Raw genomic sequence first — 23,469 nt, 5'->3', positions numbered from 1 at the left:
AGGATGACGATCTCGACTCTCGAGATGGAGATCTGCGTTCCCAATGCGATCTGCGTGACTCTCGGCTGGAATGCGATGAGTTTGGGGACCGCACGTGCTCTCCTTGAACGGCCCGGATGTGGTGTTTTCTTGTGTCTGAGCGAGACGATCTTGTTGTTTCACCTCGCCTTTCCTTGTGGTAGTCCCCACACATTGCTTCGAAGTGGTTCGATCTCCCACATTTCCGGCATCGCTGGCCCATAGCTGGACAGGAGTCTATGTGAGGATAATCATATCCACATCGGTAACATCGTCTAGTCCTTTCTGGTTTCCGATCTCTTCGCCCAGGTTCTTTTCTTCTGTATTCCGGGCGTCGTTGGTGAGATGATTGTCTTGGTCTCCATTGCTTCTCTTGTGAATACTTTCGTCTGCTACGGTGTTGTTCCTGGACGCGGTGTACTTTCTCATGACTCACACTGTGTCCTGTTTCAATGGTGGCGGCGTGTTCTTCCGCTTGGTCATACAGGCGAGTCATCTCCTCAATCTCTTCTAACTCGTGGGGTTTTCTTAGCAGCCGCCTTCTGAGCGTTTCTGAGTGGCAACCGGTTATGATTTGAGACTTGATGGCAGCATCAGGCGAGAAGGTTTCGAACTCACAGTGTCTCGACAGCCGTCGTAGCTGGGTGATGAATGCACTCATCGCTTCCTCCTTTCCCTGATGTGCCTGATGGAATGTATGGCGCTCATAGTCCATGTTTCTTTTATGAAGAGACTTCTTATTTAATGCCTCACGTACCTTGTCATAAGTATCAGCATCCGCAGGTGGAATGTCCTTAATTAGTTTGCTCACTTCTTGACCTGCTAGGTTGCGGAGGGCAATTAGCTTTTCCTTATCTGCCGTTACTTTGGACCCCTCGATGTAGTCTTCAAAGTCTTCCAGCCATTCTTGCCACTTGGGGCCCATGCTCCCTCCGGTGGTCACGGTCAGGGGTTCTGGCGCTTGCAGCTGTGTTCCTCCCTTGACTTCATTTCGCGGTGGTGAATTGGCTGGGGTCGTCATTGTGTCGCTGTGTCCTTATTTATCCTCACCACTGTTTGTGTTTTTTTTCTATTCGCCAATGCTTGTTTATTTGCTCTTTTCAATGCTTGTTTGTTTCTTTTCGCCAATGCTTGTTGGTTTCTACTCGCCAATGCTTGTTTACTTGCTCTTGACAGTGCTTGTTTCTTTCTATTGGCCAATGCTTGTTTATTTGCTCTTATCAATGCTTGTTTGTTTTCAATCGCCAATGTTTGTTTATTTGCTCTTGACAGTGCTTGTTTCTTCCTATTAGCCAATGCTTGTTTATTTGTTCTCATCAATGCTTGTTTCTGCTGGGTGCCTGACTTCAAAATGGCCGCTCTGCAACAATCAAGGGTTCAGTCCTTAAAAGCGCCTGACTTCAAGATGGCCGCCGTCACTGCAGGCACACACGAGGCTTTCTCTCCAGGTTCATTCAACTCTAATTCACTCAGGACTCACCTGCGGTCGACTTTAGGGGCAGTCCACACCAGGATTCACTCTTCTTCAGTCACTGCGACCATCAGGTGAGGTTGGGGTGGGCTCCCACCTTACTTTCAAAGTTCCCTCTCTTCTGCTAAAGCTCACGCATCGGGCGTGAGGTTTTCCGACCTCCGACGGCACCAGAGCTCCGGTTCCAACGCGGTCAGCGGCACTTGCCAGCGGTCTCTCGGAGACAGCGTCCTCCACGCCAGGGTACCTTTGTCTTGCTCTGGGGGCGCTGGGCAGGGTCGGAGTGGGCTCCCGACTCCTGCTTCTTCAAGGGTGCCAAGTCTCACGCATCCGGCGGGACTTGCGCTTTCGGCGCGAACAGCTTCTTCCCTCGAGCGTTTCAGCGCTCGTTACAGTGGCTCCCTCTGGGCTCCTCTTGGTCACTGGAGGGGCAGGGTCACCTGCTGCTGACTCATTTTCCAGGCAGCAGGTTCCTTTTCTCGACGCTGCAGGGGACAGGGCACTTTCATAAGGTTCCGTGGGCTTCAGTCATGCCGATCCCACCCTCGTCGCCAGTTGTAGCATTGTGCTACAAATAAAGACAGGCTCTTCTTGGTATTCTACTGGAGCTTTATTACGTACTTCTAGTGTCGACCCTGTCCCTACTCTAACTGACCCTCATCCTGTCCTGACCCCTCCTCTTCCCCTCAGCCCACCTAGCTCCGCCCACCCCAGCTACTAGACTGTCAACTGTATTACAAAGATTAATACAAATACATCCTTAAGAATTGAAACGTGTAAATGCAAACTCCCATGAGTGCTGTGATTCACTGCAGCTGCGTATTAAACCAATTTTGAAAGTGAACAACCCCAAGCACATTCTCGCTCTGTCAATGATATAGGCTCTCTTCATTTGAATTACCTTACATCTTCTCCATCTGCAGCAGAGTGTAGATACCAGCAGATGCAGGGTAAACACAGTACTTGTACGACTCCATACATTTGAAGGGAATATCTTCAGTAGTGCTTCCCACGTGTCACCTTGACACCAATCTTGACAGAACCACACCCCACCTTTGTGGCACACATGAAATCATTCACAGCATTTAGACTTTAACCCACAACTCCAGTGGTACATGTGAAATCATTCACAGAGTTTAGTCTATAACTCATTTGAGCAGCCACTATTCCTTCACGCTGTAGATACATCAATACAGCAGATACTAAAGGAAGTGGTAGAGTGAATCATTCATACCCTAACATACAGACCATACCTGTGGTCAAGTCCATGGAGCAAATTCAGGCAGGACACAGGTTGGGGCCGTCCGCTGACAGGACACTCGTGGGGCTGGCTTGCCTTTTACTCCATTCTGCTTCATGTATTTTCCTTCTTTTTTCTTTGTAGTTGCGCTGGTTACAATGGTCTCTTTATAGTCTCTGGGTTTCTGTTAAATCCTTATGTACGCTTGGGTCTACGTCCGCTCGTCGCCAAAAGATGTTGTACTCTCACCACTCATCGACACAGGCACCCAGGCATTCCATTCATCACAGTCACACCAACATTCCGTCACAATCTCTCACTCTGGCTGAGCAGCTAGGAGGACCTAGGCTGATTCACATAAGAATGTAAACCTTAGGATATAACAGAAACAATTACTATTAGTCCATATCAGACTTAATAGCCATTGGGTTCTGAACCTTCTCTAAGTTGGGAGAATCGAAGGAATATTTTTTGAGTTATCTAGCCGCAAATGAACTGAATAATATGTTATCTGAACAAAAGAAAATAGTTTTATTGCATGCCTTAGGTTATCTGGGATTGTTTTGTACAGCCGAATCACTAAAGCGTTTGTGGGTGCTGATGTTTTTTTCTTTACTTCAGCCATTATAGATCTCAACAGTTATTTTACCCTACAAATATGCATAGATATCATAAGGTACACCAGCAAGGTAAATATGAATCTGTTGATGGACATATGACTAAATTTAAAAACGTCTTTCGAATTGAAGTTTGGCATTCTACATGATAATTTGAGTAGAGGTCAAGTTATCATGAAGGCTCGTAATCCTGTCATTCAGGAACGCTTACAGGTGAATGGGGATTCTGTGTTTGATGATGTATTAGCTATTGTACGCAAGGCTAGATTTCAGGAAGATGTGCTGTTGCTTTAAAACGTGAAGTGAAGGAGTGTGAGATAGTAAAACTAAAAGCAATGACATTTTGAAGGAGAGCTCAGAACACAAGGAGCAAACCAGATATTATCAATGTGAGAGCAAAGAACATTTGGTAAACAGAAATAAATATCCTGCATTGAAATAAATGTGAAGTAATTGCAGTATTGTTGAACATGTTGCTAAATGATTTAGGAAAAACATAAAACGTATCAAATGTGTCGGTAAAGTGGATGATGAGGATGAGAAGAATGATTCAGAGTGCAGAGACTAAAGCCATAAATGTTATGAGGTTGTGTGGCACTGGCAACTATTTCTGAATGTGAATGAAAATTCTTGTTGAACAAATCTGTGTGTTGGTTGACAAATAGGGCTGTACATTTAAAAGCCTTTGTGGGCTCGGGTTCTCCAAATACTTTTATTAACAAGAAGATCTTGGGGAATACATTTGTTGTTCACATTTAAGTTTAAGAATAGGAATATTCAAGGCGGGAAGGAAATGGTGCCTGCGGCCGCTGAGGCAGGAGCCTAGTGACCCCGAAGCTGCAGAGACATCGGTGTGGGACCCCCAGTTAGCAGCCGCCACAGTGAGATTGCGTGGGGCTTCCCGACTGCCCAGGAGAACGAATGGTACATGTTACGAATCGTGGCACTAGAGAACTACCCACGGTGACAGACGGCAACAAAATGGTGCCCGCCGCCACCGGTGTGGGACCCCCAGTTAGCAGCCGCCGCAGAGAGATTGCGTGGGGCTTCTGGACTGCGCAGGAGAACGAATGGTACATGTTCCGAATCGCGGCACTGGGGAACTACCCGCGGTGACAGACGGTGACAAAATGGCGCCCGCCACCACCAGAGCTGATCGGTGAAGCCCGCAGCCCAGCCATAGAGACACTGGTGTGAGACGAGACCCCTCCCCCCGCTTGCAGTCACCGAGGCGAGACTGCGCGGGGTTCCCGGTCTGCAAAGAGTGGCAATTGTCCTGTATACTGGCACCGGGAACCTACTCACGGTGGGAGTCAGTGACAAAATGGCACCAGCCACCGCCGGGGCTGCCCTGTGATGCTCGCAGCGTGTGGGTGTTTCGGTGGATCAACAGCGGGCGGCGGCTGAACTACAGTGGAGCTAATAGACGGACTGAGTCTACAGCACGTTCTGTCTGGCCCTGAGGTGAGCCCTCGGGGGTGAAGTGCTGAAAGGAGAGCAGGTTGGCGGTGCGGCCCGTCCCGCTCCGGGAGGCCGGGATCCCAGCGGGCACACAAGAGAGGAGGCGGGTAGACCCCAGGAGCGGGACCCAGCGGTGGCGGTCGAAGCCGCAGGGAGCATCAACAGCGGTCCCCAAGCGGGAACAGGTCAGTGTCGGGCCTGGGGACGCGAGTTTGACAGCAGCCGAGCGGCGGACGGGGCAGACCTGACCTGACCTGGTGACAATAAAGGAGTGGCCTGCGGCAAACATCACCCTATAAAGACCGGCTTGGAGCCCGGGGGCCCAGAGGGGATCTCAAGGTTAAATTCAGGCCTGGAGTGTATGGAGGGACTCACTATGACAAACACACGAGCCCCTGCAACAAGGATAAACCCTAACAGGGTAATAAACTTTTTTAGGAAAAAGTCCCTGAAACAAGGATAAACCCTAACTGGTAAATAAACTTTTTTAGGGAACAGTGTCTGGAGGGACTGCCCTTGTGGGTTCCCCTGTGGACTGCGGTGTGACCGAGACGATTGTGACGACCCTGGGCGGTCGCTGGCCAGCAACCGAGTGGACATTTGGTGGCCCCCCACTCCTGTACGAAAGAACTCCCTTGTGGTATTACTGGGCCAGACCCAACACAGAACCAGCGCGCAGGTTTTGGCCGCGAAGGACAGCGAATTTCCGACTGCGTGGCCCAGTGGAGTGGCGGGACAAATAGCGAGGGAACTGCCTGTGGCAAGGGGCGCAACATCTGCCTTGTAGAGCGAGGTAGCTGTGGTCGCTTTCTGGTGCCTGTCCAGAGTGCTGCCAACAGGAGTGGCACAGTGGGCAGCGGCTCGGACTGAGGTGGAATCCAGGACCATGGGCTGCAATAGACTCCTCACGCAGGGACAGGTCAATCAGATTGACAGGTACACAGTCAGTGTGGGGAGGGAGGACGACCCACCAGGAGGGAGCCAGCCAAGCGAAGGTGCAACTAGCGGGGCAGACCCTTAGTTAAAACACATTATGGTGGCCATCATGGAGATGCGTGGCGCCATCAAAGAGATGAGGGGTACCATGAAACCCAAGCTTGATTCGGTGACTGAGGAGGTTGATCTAATACGGGCTGACTTGGGCAAAATGTCGGACAACGTTGCGGAGATGGAGTGTGGGGTTGGCAGCCTGCGGTCCAAAACTAAGCGACTTGAGCAGGTTGTTAAGCTCATGAAGAACCAAGACCATATGTCTGCCCGCCTGGAGGATCAGGAAGGCCGGGCGCGGTGTAATAACATTCGAATCGTGGGAGTGCCGGAGGGCATGGAGGGCCTGTCCACGGACTGGTTTGTGGAGGATCTCATAAACAAACACCTCCAGCCGAAGCGTCTGTCAAACTTTTTCTCAGTTGAAAGAGCGCAAGCCCGGAGCCCCTCCGCGTACCATCAATGCCCGTATTTTTAATTACAGGGTCCCTTCTGGCGGATCTACCACAGGGAACTATGATATTGGGGGGGGGGGACACTAACACGGTAATGGACACAGTCCTGGATCGCTAGGGGGAGAGGCTGGCCTGCGAAGTTTCACCTCAGCACTTGGTCTCTACGACATATGGCAAGCACATCACCCTACACAGAGGCAATACACTTTTTATTCTGCTCGGCATGGGACCTTCTCTAGAATAGACCACATTTTCGCTAGGGTGGACCAGTTAGGAGACTTTATGGATTCCTGTATCTTGGCCCGGGGGATATCGGATCATTCACCGGTCGGAGTCACTCTTCAAGGGGTGGCGATCGTAAGGGCGGCCTTCCAGCGGATAGACGCTTGGTGCCTCAAAGACGACTTCAGAGCAGACAAAATGAGGGAGGGCTCCCAGTTGTATTTAGAAGAAAATCATGGCTCGGTTGATTCCCAGGTCATCCTGTGGGAAGCTTTCAAGGCCGTTTTGAGGGGCCAAGTTCAGGCGCTGATAGAGGCGCAGATGAAGAAAGAGGCGCTTCAGACGGCGCAGTTGGAGAGGGAGGTAGAGGCGTTGGAACGGGAGGTGGGGGGGGGTCCCATCGGCGGAGCACAGCCACATGCTTGCCCTCAAACAGCGGGAAGTTCGTTCATTGGCGGAGGGTGAGGCACGGGCCTATTCTTTTGCCGTGCAACACTGGATATATGATGCTGGGGATAAAAGCATGAAACTGTTAGCTTGGCTGGAACAAAGAGATCAAGAGCGTTCCTGGGTTGCGGAGGTGAGGACCAAGGCGGGAACCCTGGTATCGGCGGGCGTTGACATAGCGGAGGCCTTCGCTTCCTATTATGAGGCTGTAAACACTCCGGTATGTACCAGGTCTGAATCAGACTGCGAGGAGTTCCTTCGGGACTTTGCGCTCCCCACAGATCGACAGCCTAGAGGCGGACCAAACGGTCCTGGAGCTGGGCGAAGCCCTTAACGCGCTCCAGATTGGGAAGACGCAGGGGCCCAACGGGCTCCCGGTCGAAATTTACAAATGCCAAGCCAACGTCACGATAGATCCCATGTGGCGAATGTTCTTCGAGGCAAGGCAGAAGGGGTGGTGGGGTTGGATGTGGTGGTGGATGTTGTGGTGGTGGTGGATGTGATGGTGGTGGATGTGGTGGTGGATGTGGTAGATGTGGTGGTGGATGCGGTGGTGGATGCAGTGGTGGTGGTGGTGGATGTGGTGGTGAATATGGTGGATGTGGTGGTGGTGAATGTGGTGGTGGATGTGGTGGTGGATGTGGTGGTGATAGTGGATATGGTGGATGTGGTGGTGGTGTTGGTGGATGTGGTGGTGGTGGATGTGGTGGTGGATGTGGTGGATGTGGTGGTGGATGTGGTGGTGGATGTGGATGTGGTGGTGGTGCTGGATGTGGTGGTGGTGGTGGGTGGTGTAATGGTCTTGCGCCAATAGTAAAGGAGAGTGCACGGACGAGGCCACGCCTCACTTCAGTGGCCACCAACCGTCAGGTTCCCTAAGCAGGGTCTCTGAAGTACGGTTGAGGAAATTCATCTCACTAAATCAAGTGACGCACCTTTTTCAAAGCGAGGTACTAATCAGATTGACCTGATCGCCATCCTAACTTGTTACTGGGTCATGCTGATATTCGCACAGGAAGAACTAGGTAGCAAATCTTACGAGCGAAGATCCCGCGTCTGAGAGGCAGGAAGAGGCTGCAGCGCGGAGAGCCAGTGACGCATCTGAAAATAACAACCCTTGGCAGTACACACACTAACACTGACACGGGGAGCGAGCTCAACCCCTCCCCCCACGGACAGGAACGTGACACGCTGAAAATAACAGGCGCGAGGTGTTCGCTCAAACACAGAGGGGGAGTGGCCTATAAGCAGCGCAAGACACCGTACCTCACCCCCTTAGAACCTGTGACGCTGTAGCACAACAAAGGTGGAGGAGGGATACACACAAGCTTAGGTACATGAGCACAGAGACAACCCCTTTAGGCCTCCTTTCGCAAACCAGTGACACAGGTCAATTCATATAACACTGACTATTTATGCAATCACAAGGTGATTGCACAGATTTTAATTTTTTTTTTAAACGCGACAAAATTCTAAAGAGTCGACCGAAAATAGCAGGTACACCCCTCAGGAAGGATCCTGTAGAGGCAGTCGCATGCATTGGGGGATCCACTCGTCCACCGCGTTCGTTGGTCACACCAACATGCACAGGCATTTTTAACACAAAGACGGCGGCAATAGCATGGCTCCTCACAGCACGCCCAGCAGTGTGGAGAGGAGGCGGCGGGCGCCTTTCCCAGGCTCACCGGGCTGCAGAGTGCGTACCCGGGCAGGGTGAGACACAGCGAGTTTACAGGGAGGGGGCAGCTCACGGGTCTCCTTCCAGCAGAGACAGCGGCAATGGCGTGGCTCCTCACCGCACGCCCAGCAGTGTGGAGAGGAGGCAGAGTGCGATCCCGGGCAGGGTGGAACACAGAGAGTTTACAGTGTGTCTGCTCACGCTGCCTGCACGCGCCAGTCGGCCGTCTGATTGGTTAATAAGGAACACCAATGGTAGTGTTTATTTGGTAGTTGTCAACGAATCAGAGAGCCGACTTGGGCGTGCAGGCAGCGTGATGGGGGGCGTATTTTGGACTGAGGATGTCACGGAGAAAAAGGTCCGAAAAAACACCCCCCAATCCGAAAAAGACGGGGCTGAAATTGACAAACAAACCTCTTCTCCAATGGCTGGCTGCCGTTTAGGAAGCCAGCCAATGGAGAAGAGAGGCGGGTTTAAGCCTCACTACTAAGAAACATAAATCTCGCCAGCGAGACTGCACAAATGCAGCCTACGCTAGCCGAGACCTAAAAACTGCCGGACTCCGCTCCTCTGTACTAGTCATTCAGCGAAAGCAAAACAAGCAGTGGCGGAGGCAGAGCTTGTATTTCCACAAGAGACAACCACCCCTACATGTGCCCAAGTCTGCTCCTCCCCTCGCCCATTACATGACTAGAGCTCTGCTGAACCTGTCCTGGGCCAAGGCAGTAAACGCCCCAAATCAAAACATATGTATCAGTGATATAAACGCATACGCCTTCCACAGTGATGTCTCCTCTGGTTTGTGCCATCAAGACAAGAAGCTCCTTCGTCTGGCACATGTGCAGGTGCAAAACCACCCTCCGATCACCTAAAAACTAAATTAGACTCCTTCATCCCTGAGTACCTATTAGCTCTTCGAGTTGAGCTGCTTATTAGTTCTTCTCCTCCTCCCCCCATGATTGAAGAGCGACACCCTTCCGCCCCTTAACACCAACTGCCCCTGCTCAGCTGGCATTATATATCTTGGAGGCTCCAAAGGGTGTTTAGGGGACTTAATTGCAGGAGAGTGTTTCAGTCTAATTTTGGGAGTTGTTGAAAATGTCATGTCAGAAACCTCAATGTTGATCTCCCTGGTGACTTTTAGGAAGATTTTGTCACTAGTGCTGCCACTGAAGACTAGCACAGCGACATCGAATGAACAAACCTTAGCAACGGCGAGCGGTACCTTGTGAGTTGCCTGGATCGTAGTAACGTCATGTGTCTCGGCCACAACAAGTTTGTTATGGTGTTGATGTTGAACTCATCCGGATGGTAATCATGTCAGTGCCAATGCTCTTGGTGACAATGCCATGATCTTTGAAGGGAAATGGACCGATCAGCAGTGAGAATGAGGCAATGATGGTTTCTCTCACCTCTGTAACTTGTTTCGGTCTCTCAACCACCCTGTGTGCGGGCCATAGGAGATTTTTTTGCTTTCCTAGTGGAACTAAAGTATTCCTTGGAGGATTTTACGGTCTTTTTTTCTACTGAGCCCTCAGGTCTTCCAGCTTGCTTTTCAACTTTTTCCCCTCTCTGTCCTTAAGCGTCCGTATGGACATTTTTGGACAAAACAAACTCTCCTCTAAGGAATGAGAACAGGGCAGCCACAGCACACACCTTGCTGGGGTCCAAAAGCATCATTCTTCCTCCTACAAAAGGGAAAATTCACCGAGGGATGTTTTTTGATAGAAAGAATACTTAAGGAGTGCAGGAAAAAGGCTGCATACTGATGTTCAATAAAGATGTCAATGGAGAGCAGAGAGAAAAAAAAGGCTTCAAAGTGAATATTCTCCGAGATAAAGGCATGAAGACACCCAGTGTGTTCCTAGGATCCGTGTCAAATAAGCTAGAAAAAAGAACTGACAGTGTAAGGCAATTACTAGTGCAATACATAATGGGTAGTGAAAGCTCCTGGAACCATAAAGGTACAGAATACTATATAAATTTTTAAATGCATGCCTACCAGATGCACTTTATCTCATTCCTTATACAGAACATAGCATGCTTTTACAACAGGTACTGCAATTGAGAGTGAGAAAAGGTTTGTTTTCGCTTATATTTTAAAGTCTGGAAATTGGTAACATTGCCTAGAATGGGCTTCCAGAAAGTGTTCATCAGCATATAGACATACTGAAGTCGTCGTCTTTTTCTGATGAATTATGGACAAATATAAGACATATATAGTTGAAGAAATGCTCTGGTCAACGTCCATCTATGATACAAAGTAGCAGCCAACTTCCAGTGGTGTAGGAAGGGGGGTGCGGTGGGTGTGGGCCGCCCCAGCAAATTGCAAAATATGTGTTTTAAACACATATTTTTGCCATTTTGTCAACCTGTGGGGGGTGATAAGTGTCAACACTGAGGGGGGTGACAAAATTTAAAAAATATGTGTTTTAAACATATTTTTGCCATTTTGTCAAGCAGGGGGTGACAGATTTTCTGCACCGGGTACCACCTGACCTTACTACACCACTGCCAACTTCACAGGTCTTTTATCAGACAGTATGTTTCTTGAATGGCCACTGATTTCACATGCCTAGTAAAGGATAAGTTCAGGAGTGTTGAGGCAGTGTGTTGCCATAAAATGTTGTGAAGAACAACTATCCTGTAAAACAGGACTAGGAGGACTGGAGGGAATGAAGGCCTACTCTATCTCCCACAGGTGCAAATATGAAAGTCCCTCAGAATAAATAACGAAGTACAGACTTCTGTCTACCTCTGTGGCAGCCTTGTGAGCAGCTGGTATTTGGGTCATTTGTGTGCAGAAACCAACACGCTCCTTAAATGCATCTAGCCCTAGCCCAGCGGGTACTTATTGCTAAACAGGCCTTTAAATGTGGTGGAGAAGGTACAGGAGGACAGAAGGCTTTGGAAGAGAGGGAGTTACAAAACGGATTGAATGCTGGCAGTAGTGCTTGCATACACACTGGGCTTATAGGATTGGGTAACTTGGTTTCTGGTATGAAAATTGTTCTGCACCTACCTGGTAATGTGAATTTTGACATGACAGTGTTAGTGGTTATATCTGGGCAATGTGGATTCTGGTATGATTGCCAATGGTGCTATATAAACCAGGGTAACATGGAGGCTTGCACTGCAATAGTTCAACTTGGACAATACGACAGTGGTGCTTTACTTGGACAGAATGACAATGGTGCTTTACACAAAGGGTCAGTGTACTTCTGGATACAGATGGGGTGTTATACATACTCTGGCATGGTAGGACCTGCCTAATAATGGGACATTAATGAAACTGGCGTCTGGCACTACTTGCAGCCTAATTGATGCCTCCTTGACATTAGCGTTAACTGCACCAGTCTTTCTGAGCAGCCTATTTAAGCAATAAGCCGTCTCCTCTCACAATGAGCAAAACTGGCCTTTTTGAGTATTGGAGATCACTTCTTAGAAACTGATATTTTTAGCTGCACTCTTGTATACTCGAGTGGCACATTTGAAAGATGGCATATTTAGCATTAAATTAATAGAACCACAAATTGTTGAAAGACTCTTGATTGGCATGCCACAGTGATGGACATTATGTCCTGACACATGTGAAGCTTTTGCTGCTTCTCTTGACATAGGATTCTGTACAGCAAACAGCATGTGATTGGTGCTGTATGTGCTTTGATATTAGTATTTGTTTACTGTGTATCGATTTATTTTTTTCTATCTGGGACATACATTTGTTCATAGACACATACATGCTTTCGTGTTTTTTAGAAATACTGCTTGTGGGTGGTATGAAGTACTGGAATAGTCCATTAGTGCCCTAGCTGAAATTCCTGTAAATCCAGAGGCCATTGGCCTATATATTCGAAAAATTGTGTTGCTAAACATATTGGTTCGCCTCAAATTTTCTAAAATTTAATTTGGAGACAATATTAAGCCCGCATTCTTCTGGAGAGGGTCAGGTTTGCTTGCTATGGTCAGTCATGAGATGGATTGTGCACTGTTTACAAAAAGTTTGCGAGGGCTGATACAATATGCTTTCGGCCCTGGACACAGAGTATTCACACCATCATCTCACACCTGGGCAAGACTTAGATGATTGTGACTTGAGGCACATTGGCTTGCGTGTCTAGTGAGGCTTACCTGACATGTGACTGGTTCTGCCCCAGGACCATTTGGGTTTCTGTCACTTTCATTACTGGCCAATACCTTTCAGTTGTGAGTGAACATAAAATGAAAAAAAGCCCTTTGGTCTTTGGGTGCTCTGGTCTGCACTCACAAGACTTAGGCAACTTTACCAAGCCTCACTCGGCTGTCATGTTTAGAGATTTCAGAGGTGCTAGATGTGTAGGCAATCCCAGAATGGCATTCTGTTCTGTGCTTCGTTTATTTGACAGGCTGCTAAGTGAAGTGGCAGAAAATTTCACATCTGTGAGGATAATCATTTTGAACTTTATCGCATTTGCACACATTGAACCATTTAATGTGTTAGTGATCCCCCTCTGATCCATCACATGTGTGCAGTGTTTAATTTAGAAAACAATTAAGTGATAAAGCTAAAGATTTTCTTAGGAGGCAGCATCTAGTGCCACCTACTGCTGGCACTGCCCACTACAACCACTGGTACAGCACTTATTTTTAGGTCTCGACTGGCGTTCACTGAGCAGCCGAGATTTTTTGATCTCCAGTCCTGGGGCTTTAACCCGCCTCTCTCTTCCATTGGCTAGCTCCATAAATGGAGGCTAGCCATTGGAAGAGAGATGTGTCAATCATTGTTGAGGCAGATTCGTGGGCGTTTCTGGTTTTTTAAAGCTCGGCCCCTTTTTTCCGCCATGCGGCGGTGGGCGTTTGTTTATTTTTTTCTTTTTCTTCAAGGCATGTTTAGGTCATTCCTAACGTGTCTGTTGCAGGAGTCGGCTGCGCGATTTCTGTTGCCGGGATGGATTTATCTATTTGCGAGTAGGTAAGCAGCATTTTGTAATATTTTTTTTATTTACCTTGTACATCTACCCCGTCTCCTGTCGTCTCCGTGTACGGTTGTCCGTGGCTTGTCTCCGTCTTTTTTTGTTGTTTACTTTGTAGGTCCTACCCTGTGTCCTGTCGTCTCCGTGTATCGTTGTGCGTGGCTGTTGTCTTCGTTTCCGGTCGTCTGGGTGTCCTGTCATCTCCGTGTATTGTCGAGCGTGGCTCGTGGCTGTCGTCTCTGTCTTCCGTCTTTGCCTGGTATGTATGCTCCCGTTTTTGTGTTTAAGGTAAGCCATCTGTTCAATGTTAGTAATCTCATCTGTTTTGTTCGTGCTTGCTGTCCTGCCCCCCCCCCCCCCGTTGGTCGTTGTGCTTGTTTAATCCTTGTTATTAATGCATGCGTCCTGAGACTTACTGCTGTGCTTTATAAATCTACACCTTTGCTGTGAGCGAGTCCCTTGGCTTCCTGGAAAGCATTTCGCAGTGTGTGCAAATCTGATACAGCGTGGGCGCGACAGGTCTGTGAGGCGCTCAACGGGGAATACCATTTCTGTTCAAATATTAACTTCTAGTCCTGTGTTTATGCCCTTAGCACATCAGGGGTACCAGAACATCCCAGGGGACTTGCAGGGGGCACTGTCTATGGCTGCAAGCAAAGACCCCTGTGCGCCATCATTACTCAGGGTGGATTAGGAGTCCGTCCTTCCCAAAGCCATGCTCTGCCATTTGCGCCTCACTCGCTGCAGTGTAGATTAGGTTTGGACCGAAGTAGAGAGAGAGCCCCGCGTTGCCCCCACCCCCTCCCTCGTCGGAGCTTCTCAGAGTCCCGGCTCTGCCAGTGGCCCCCTCCCCCAGGCGATGACCTGAGGCAGGGGCGACGGGATAACACAGATCTTCACTACTGAGGGGGCTTGCTTGGGGTGGGGGAGGAGAGACTCTGAGGGAGCTGTCCCTTGCAGGAAGCTGGACTCTACCTAGCAGCTGTGGAAGTGTTCGTCAGGCTGCGGTGAGGTGGAAGACGGCTGCCGGAGAGGAGTGGGCTTGGCGGGAGGCGAGGAAGATGGCTAATGGGGAGGGGCATTGGTCGTGCAGGGGAGAGGGCTGGGAGGAGAGCGAGGCCTAGGCAGAGGCATACAAAACAAATATTTCCAACGTTTCTGCAGACGTGAAGCATAAACATACTACGAATTCAATTGTAGAACATAGCTGTCTAATTATGTTACCATATCACTGCTGTAGTAGCGCAAACACAATTTAGGTTCTATACTAAAACCCAGCGGGTACGCGATAGTACTCTGCAACGTCACGTGACGAACCTGGATGTGAGTCTGTGGCATCATGTTGCAATGGAACGTGCGGAAAAGGACCCTCCACCATATTTGATGGGGAAGACGGGGGGTCTCTGCCATGTTGGTGAGGGGGGAAGCGGTTCTTGGCGCCCTTTCCTGCTCTCTAATTGCAGCATGGCAGCTCTGAGCGGTATTACCAACGGGAAGCTGGAGGGTGGCGACGGGGGCAACCGGGTGACAGTAGTGCTGGGCGCACAATGGGGCGACGAGGGCAAAGGGAAGGTAGTCGACCTGCTTGCCATGGACGCGGACCTGGTGTGCAGGTGTCAGGTAAGAGCCCGCTTAGAGGAGACGGAAAGCACCGCCCATCACAGAGGTGGAAGTTTATTGATTGAGGGGTAGATGTGAAGGTCAGTTAGTCAATTTGAAGGACAGTCCACTTTATTGAAATGTACATTTTAATGGGAGACTGCGGTGAAAGGATAGCCATTTTCAGGTCGGAAGTGATCTTTTGTCATATTAATACACATCTCACACGGCGAATACGCTATAATATCCCCATAATGCATCATCAAAATTTTGCAACTCTGATTAAATGCTGCATCATTCTCGGACGATGTGTCGACATTGCCCACTAGGGCATTTCAGTGAAAAATATTTCTTCAGACACTACGTTACCAAATGAAAGACTGCCCCTATTAGATCAGGTGTACTGTAAGACAAGGCAGTGGCAGTGGCGTTACAGGTGTTTCGTGTGCCCTGTAATACCACCCTCCCTTTCCTCCCGCTGTTTGAACTGTGGAATAGTCATACTGAAGGTTCAGTCAGTGGGCCCCTATGGGTCACAGCGCCACTGCACCCGCTACACAAATAAAAGCTACGCCCCAGGACAGTAGTGACAGCCAGGCACGCCCTTGAGCTGCATGGGTATCGACTGAGTGGCGCAGGTGTTGTGTAGCAAGGGGAGTCTGGCAATGACCGTGCCACCTTTGTGTTTTGGCGGGAAGTGGACTAATTTGACATTTTACAGTAATCCCCTTTTGTGTTTTAATTATTCTGCTGCTGTTTTACTGCTCCTGTTCTCTCTGTGAGCTAAACGTGCACCATGTAGTCTTACACCGAGCCTGTTCTCGGAGTGAGAAAGGGAATCCTGCCAGCCTGAATAATGACTGTTTGGCACCTGTTCTTGGGTGTGAGGCAGCTTGCAAAGTTGCCACCATTGCCAAGCTTGGTCTGTGTGTGAAGGAAGCTTGCACTGCATCCTATAGTGCACATCTGTGGTGACTGCATGAGGGATGCATGTGCAACTGGCTCCGAAGCTCTCCCTGTAATGTGAGTGGGGAGCTTAGGATGCTACTGTGAGACCTGCACCTGTTCTGGCACAGCTCTCTGTGCAGTCCTTGCTCCCTGTGCGAGAGGCGCGGTCTGTGCTGTAGCCTTATGTGTGTGGGAAGCTCGCTCAGCTCCCTGTGCAGGAGGAGACGCAATAGGTCTTGCATTTGCGAGAGATTAAGCTATTGGCATTGTAAATGACAATGCCATTTATTTATCTGTTTTCAAAACCAACACATAAATAAAAAGTTTGTCATTTACAATGCCAATAGCTCTAACTTTTGCAAAGGCGAGACCGTTGCATTGTAAATGCTTGTTCTGTCCTTCTCTCGGTCCTACTTTAATTTTTCTGAGCAAAAGAACAATGGAATTAACCTAGATCTCTTGGGGGTGAATGTTAGATTTATTCAGCATTCCGTCCATCATTTGTTGCTGCAGCACTTTTCACTCTCGGTGGAATGGGTATGCCCAGACGTGGGCCCCTAGGTCGCTGTGCCACTGGATTCAAGCTAGCCTGGCTGAAGGGTGGTGATACCCCGAAACTGGCCACAGGATTCTTGTCTCTGGTCCAGGGAGGGCCTGACATAGCAGTTCGGAGTGGACTGTTCCCATGAGGAACAGGTCAAGACTGATTTGCATATAGCTGGGTCCAAACTGGGGTGGCATAGTGAGCAAAAGAACGATGGATTTAACCCAGATCTCTTGACTGGGGTTGAATTCAGTATTCCGCCCATCATTTTTTGCTGCAGCCATACACAGCGCTCCACATATCCTCAACAAGATTTGCATAGCACTCTTGAAATATCAATACATAGGTTACAATTTACCATTTAGTTCAAATAAGCAGTGTTCCAGATTCACTCAGAGATATAATGAACCTGAGTTGTACCTTGGCTGGTGTGAGTTAAGCCTGTGAGCTGGAAGTATAGTTCTGGCTTTCCCCGCCTTGGCTAAAATCAGTCAACAGAAGGTGAGTAAGAATCTCTCCATGCTTGGGTTGTGTTAGGGTTGGGAGTGGCCTTGTGCGCCAAAGACACTGCTGCCATTGTGTTATGTTAGTAGTACTGTTCTTGAAACAAACCAATTGTGTTTGTCTCTCACAATTATTAATGCTTCTCCATCACAGCCACATTTTCATGCACAATTTTCAACTAACAACAGCACAGTAACTGAACTCATGGATACAAGGACCTTAATTAAGTCTAGATGTATTTAAATGAGTCCCGAGCTGTGCTTAGCAAGCACTTGCTCAAATTAAGCACTGCATGTGCGGCAATTCTGTGGTTAAAGAAGCAGCTTGTAAATTTATGGTACGGCCTTAGCTCTGGTTTGGTTTGGCTGTGCCTTTAGTAAAGAAGAGACAGAGACAAGAAATATGGCTTGTACATTTGTAGAAAAATGCATAGAAAGTAGACCTTTAATCAATGGTGCTGCATCAACACAGGCAGAAAAGTGAACTATTCTCTTCCGCGGGACTACGACCTACCCCAGGAGATCTTAAAGCTTTGAAAAAAATGTTAAGGAAGACATCCATAGCTATACATGCCATGCACTAGTGGAGGCTATGGGCGATTCACATCTACTGGTGAAAAACCTGCCACAAACAAAAAGATCCCTCAGCTTTCCTTGCCATGCACACCACAGACTGAGAGAAACCTTCTCTCTGGCATGCAAAAAAATCTGAACAGTAGAGGCATCATGGTGTGCCATGCATAAGCATAGACTAGGGGAAGACATCCCTCTCTCCTACGATTCACCAGACCACCCTCAAAGGAAGTCTCTCACTGCTGGCTGTGCATCACAGGGAAAAAGACCGCCATGTAGCAAATCTGGCCAAATGGGGCGATTTATATTTGTGATGCATAGGAAGACTTAGGGCGCTCTCCGGCTATGCTCTTGAATAAACTGAGGGAAGCCTCCCTCTCATTTCTCTACATGCTCAAGCACAGACTGAGGTAAACTTTCATCTCTCCTGCCATGTTCTGGCAGTGATGGTAGGAGATCTCCATCCCTCCTGCCAAGCTCTGGCACAGACTGAGGGTGGTATCCATCTCTCGTGCCATGCCCTGGCGCGGACTGAGGGAGATACCCATCTCTCCTGCCACGCTCTGACACAGACTGAGGGTGGTATCCATCTCTCCTGCCAAGCTCTGGCGTAGACTGAGGGTGGTATCCATCTTTCGTGCCATGCTCTGGAACAGACTGAGGGAGATATACATCTTTCCTGCCATGCTCAGGCACTGACTGACTGATGTATCTATCTCTCCTGCCATGCTCAGGCACAGACTGACAGAGGTATCCATCTCTCCTGCCATGCTCTGGAACAGACTGAGGGAGGGATTCATCTCCCGTGCCATGCTCTTGCACAGACTGAGGGAGGTATCTGTCTCTCCTGCGTTGCTTTGGCACAGACTGAGGGAGGTATCTGTCTCTCCTGCCATGCTCTGGCACAGACTGAGGGTGGTGTCCGTCTCTCCAGCCATGCTCTGGCACAGATGGAGGGAGGGACTCATCTCTCGTGCCATGCTCTGGCACAGACTGAGGGAGGGATTCATCTCTCGTGTCATGCTCTGGCACAGACTGAGGGAGGAAGTCATCTCTCGTGCCATGCTCTGGCACAGACCGAGGGAGGTATGCATCTCTCCTGCCATACTTTGGAACAGACTGAGGGAGGTATCCATTTCTAGTGCCCTGCTCTGGGGCAAACTGTACCGAGATCTCCTCCTCTTTGCCATACTCTGGCGCAGGCGTAGACAGACCTCCTGCTATGCTTTGGTACTGACTGGGGGAGACCTCTCTCTTTCCTACCAGTGCAGATTGGAAAACCCACATTCCCAGCAATTTATTGTACATGCTGAAGAAACCATCATACTGCCATGCAAAGGCATAGACTTAAGGGAACTCTCTCCCGACTAGGCATTATTAGTAAAGGGTGCTTGTTCTCCCTTGCATGCAACAAACAGTAAAGGAACCATTTTGCTTATGCGCAACAGAACATACTCAAGGGAGTATTCAATGCTGTTTACCAGCACACCTTCCCTCTCAGGCAAGCAGTAGCACTAACGAGCCCTTATTTATCTCTTCCATGCACTAACACACACTGACAGGGATCATGCGCTTTCATTGGTCGAGGACATCACTCTTCCTTGCATGCAATAATAGAGTCTGGAGAAGCCTCCATATACCTGAAAGAAACACATATTGAGACATCCTTTGTCTGCCTAGACACAGAACAGACTAGGACACTAAGTCCTGAAGTGGCCAGCACTAGCTCAGATTCAGGAGTCCCACTTTCTCCAAGTGCAGTAAAGGCACAAACTGAGGGCTCCAACTTGCCCCGAGTATGGAATTAGCGCAGACTGGGGGGGCTAACTTTCTCCCACTCTGGTATAAGCACAGATTGAAGTGGACATAACTTACTCCCTTTTGGATATCTCAATTGCAAGCATATTGCCTATAGGAGTCACTGTGGCACCAGTGACTGGATTGAGGGCCATGAAATTACTCTCTTATTGCTCTTCACATAATGCAGCAGCTGTTCCTCTGCAGCGCCCCCTGAAGGCCTGTGCTGGAATGGTTATTTTTGCAGCCGGAGGCCGCAGCACTCAACAGGAGTTCCTTGAAGAGGAGCACAATGTGCCAGTTGTACTTGGCCGAGCATTCGATGTAGCCGCACTTCCAGCTCTTCTTCACCAGCAGGGAGACTGTATGGCGGGAGGTGAATCGGTGCTTCTGCAAATCTCGCTTGTTTCCCACCACAATGATCGGCATCTCATTGGGGAGGCCTGCCCTGGGAAGGTGAGAGAAGTGATATTAAGTACAGTGTAAACGGGAAAGATGATGTTCCAGGGTAAGGCATCAATTTCCTACATAAAAGCTGAAATTTGAAAAGAAACCTTCTTTTCCATTGCCCTACTGCACTCCGCTATGTATTATTTATCCTCATACTTTACCTTACCCTTGGTGTTCCCCAAAATGCATGACCTCATCCTTGTCTTCCCCCACTCCACTCCCCTAATTTACCTTTCCGTCTCTACCATTTATACTTTCCTCTAGGTACATCTCTTTGCTCGTGCTCCTCTTTTTTCTCAACTGGTTGCCCACTCCCATACATCCTACCTACTCCGATCAAATATTCACCCCTTCATCCTTGTCCTTTGCTTAGTTATTCTGCCCAAGTAGCTACCATCCCATCTACTGCTCTCGTCTTATGTCCCCTCCAACTATTCCACTCTCCTCTCCTTCCCTTCACCTATATTCTGCATGAATCAGCCATTACCAAGAAAGACATCATCTCCGACTCTACCTTCTTCACAGGGACAAAGCAATCTCTCTTCCTAGTAACAGTGGCCTGAATTGCTATTTATTCCATGTGTCATGAAAAAATAACGAATCTCTAATGTACACCATGGTTCAGTAAAGTAAATCTTACACATAAATAATTTAAGCACTTATGGGTGTCATGTTCTAAAACACAGGAAACATAAGGCAATGAAGGTACAAATTAGACAGGAGGGTTCTCTAAATTATAAGAAAAGGCAAATTACTCCGCATAATGCGACACATTCTAGGACAGTAATATGTTGCTAATTTGTTATTTCAACACTCATTATTATTGTCAAATGTTTACCCTTATTACTACCAGTTTCACACCTAAATGCAGCAATCAGCAACTGAATAGTCATCAGTTACCCTTGGCAACGGCTCCTAGCACAATTCTCCGGCCCAGACTGTGGGAGGCCTCCCTCTTTCCTACCATCACAGATGGCAAACCCACATTTCCAGCTATTTTCTGTGCATTCCGAAGGAACCATCAGACTGTCATGCAAAGACAGAGACTTAAGGGAAACTTCTCCCAACTAGGCATTACTAGGGAAAGGAGCTTATTTTTTCCCTTCCATGCAACACACAGTAAAGGAACCATTTCATTCATGTGTGTGGATTTAAAAAAAAGAACTTTTCATTTGTGTGACGTAGAAATAATATTCTGCTTGTTGAAATCTGCAAAATATGCAAAAGAGTATATGGGAATTGTGTTGAATCCATAATTTTGTGTAAAATGCAGAACTTGTACATTGTGTAATTTCAGTGGCCCTGGTCATGATTCAGCCATTATGCCATCAAATGCAGCGGCCTAGGGACCTCTCATGACCCTGTCTGCAATATGAAAACTAATCTGAAACTAGTGCTGCACGGTTTCAAAATGGACCCATATAACAATACGTTCCAGGCTTTGCTTCAAATGAAGTGCTGTATTCTGCAAGATGTTTGCCTTCCCTGACTCAAAGCTGGAAGCAAACTCTTTAAGCCCTACATTAGAACTTGTAGCATGCCTGCAAGTGCCTTTTCATGTTTTTTCTGGCGCTTCCACTCCAAGCATAGAGTTGAATCAATCTTTTTGAGTATGTTAGACGACATAGATGAGACGATGGACAATGGTGACCAAGTGGGTCTCTTGCTACTCAAGCGCTCTGCTGAGTACAAGACTGTCGAATAGTCAGCTGGCTTGGAAGGTCCCTTTCTGGAGTGGTTCTGACCCTTACTGGGTAAGTACACTCAGGTGGTTTCTTTGTCTTCTTTTCATCCAGATGAGCTGCTTGTCACCTACGTGGTCCCTCTAGGATCTGCAGTTTCTCTCATACTTTTCCAATTCTAGGTGTAAATCCTGGTTGAGTTAGTCCAATCGTCTGGCTTCGATATAATCTATGCTGACAAGAGTAACGTCTGCTGAGATCGGACCATCAAACTGTATCAGTAACTCTGGAGGATGCCTGGCTGCCTTCCACAATAGGATGACTGAATACTGGCAAGACCGAGGTTCCCATCAACGGAAGTAAGTTATCTTGTTGTAGGCTCTACCTTGAACTCGTGATCTTGTGTCTCTGGTTTGCAACGCAAAAAACCTGAGCATCTTCAGGGACACAGATCTCAGCGCTGATACCAAGGTAAAAAGAGTATGGTCTTCCTTCTTGCTGCATACCCTCCAAAGGAGACTAAAGAAGACACTACTAGTGCAGAAACACAGTAATATATGAGTGTTGTCTCCGCCTGGGCTTGTCAAAATATCAAAGCTACCACTGAACATGATGGCTAGACGTCTGTAACAAAAAGTATTAACGCTTGCTACCAAGAATTATGCAATTTGTTGTAAACTGACATCCAGTGCTGTTGGATTTATTGTAAGGGCTGTTTCTTTTTTCTATTGGCTTTGGAGATATTTTAGACAAGGACTATGTAATGTGCTTTGTAATGTATTGTAAATGTATACTTAGAGCGTTAATAGGTTTATATTTTGATATATATAAAATTAAGAGGCAGGGTGAATGAATATTTGTGGTTGAAATACTGATCATATCTGATTTTGCAGAATCCATCCCATCCTCAGCCGTGTTTCCATTGTCCATCACACCTCTGGCCATGCTTTAAATATGTTTTAAAATATAGGTCTCTCCAATAATCCATTACATCTCCACCCTCTCCTGTGTTTCGAATATATATCACATCCCTAGGTGTCCTCTGGGAATCTATTGCATCTCCTGTTTTTCTCAGGTAACCATATCACCAAAAGCCCAGCTCCAACTATACTTTAACCTCTAGTCTATGTGTTTCTCACGCATAAAGCATGCCCCTCAAACCAGTCTCTCTTCCTGATACGGATACAGAATCCAGCTTACTCTTAACAGTACCCCCAGCAATTATTTAACCGTCATCTGAGCACCAAAACCCATCATAAATTCAATGGTGCAACCTGCCCCAGCTGCCTTTATACTCTTTCTATAGGATTTTTCAAACATATAAAACAGATGCACATGCTGTACCATCACGTTGCCATTAACAGTATTACAGGTAGGTAGAAAAAGCTTTATTCGAGTTATACACTCATAAAAGCACACACATAAAAATGCATACATTTCTAAAAGCATCAACATCGTATGACAATAATTTTATAATTAAAAACACATAATATATAAGATAAAAATTGTTATCAATTAGAATTAAAAATAGCTTTTTCATAGTATGCGGAAACTAGATGCATGTTACAATATAGCAACCTCCAATTTGCGGACCATTCCTAAATTTATACAATAGGAGCTGATGCCATACATATTAGCCGCATTTTTAAATTTAAAATTCATATATATCTCCCAGTTGTTGCCTGCAAGGATAAGTCGTACATAGGAAAGTGTAAAATTCATAACACATTAGAGGTTAGAGCCCTCCTCCTAATAGACCAAGCCCACCCCAGATATTTAGCAGTTCCAACTACGATTGGTATTTCAGTGGAGGAACAAATAATTC

General features: G+C 47.7%; 1 protein-coding gene across 3 annotated transcripts in view; it reads right to left on the bottom strand.

Moving 5' to 3' along the window:
- Window positions 1–17,544: 17,544 nt before the first annotated feature.
- RASL10A (RAS like family 10 member A) overlaps window positions 17,545–23,469 on the bottom strand; it is a 166,825-nt gene continuing 160,900 nt past the window's right edge. The window contains exons 4-5 of one of the 3 annotated variants that reach the window (XR_015300898.1): window positions 18,500–19,960; window positions 17,545–18,456 (exon numbers count right to left, since the gene is read on the bottom strand). Coding sequence is in view for 2 of the 3 variants with exons in the window: in XM_086943237.1 (XP_086799363.1) it covers window positions 19,690–19,960 (271 nt within the window). In the remaining variant the exon portion in view is untranslated. Of the gene's footprint in view, window positions 19,961–23,469 lie in introns of all 3 variants that reach the window. The other 2 variants (XM_086943237.1, XM_086943238.1) reach the window with 2 other exon arrangements.

Source organism: Lissotriton vulgaris, chromosome 11 (genome assembly GCF_964263255.1).
Source record: "Lissotriton vulgaris chromosome 11, aLisVul1.2, whole genome shotgun sequence".
In the NCBI taxonomy this organism is placed as follows: Eukaryota; Metazoa; Chordata; class Amphibia; order Caudata; family Salamandridae; genus Lissotriton; species Lissotriton vulgaris.
This window is presented reverse-complemented; position numbering and strand designations above follow the sequence as displayed.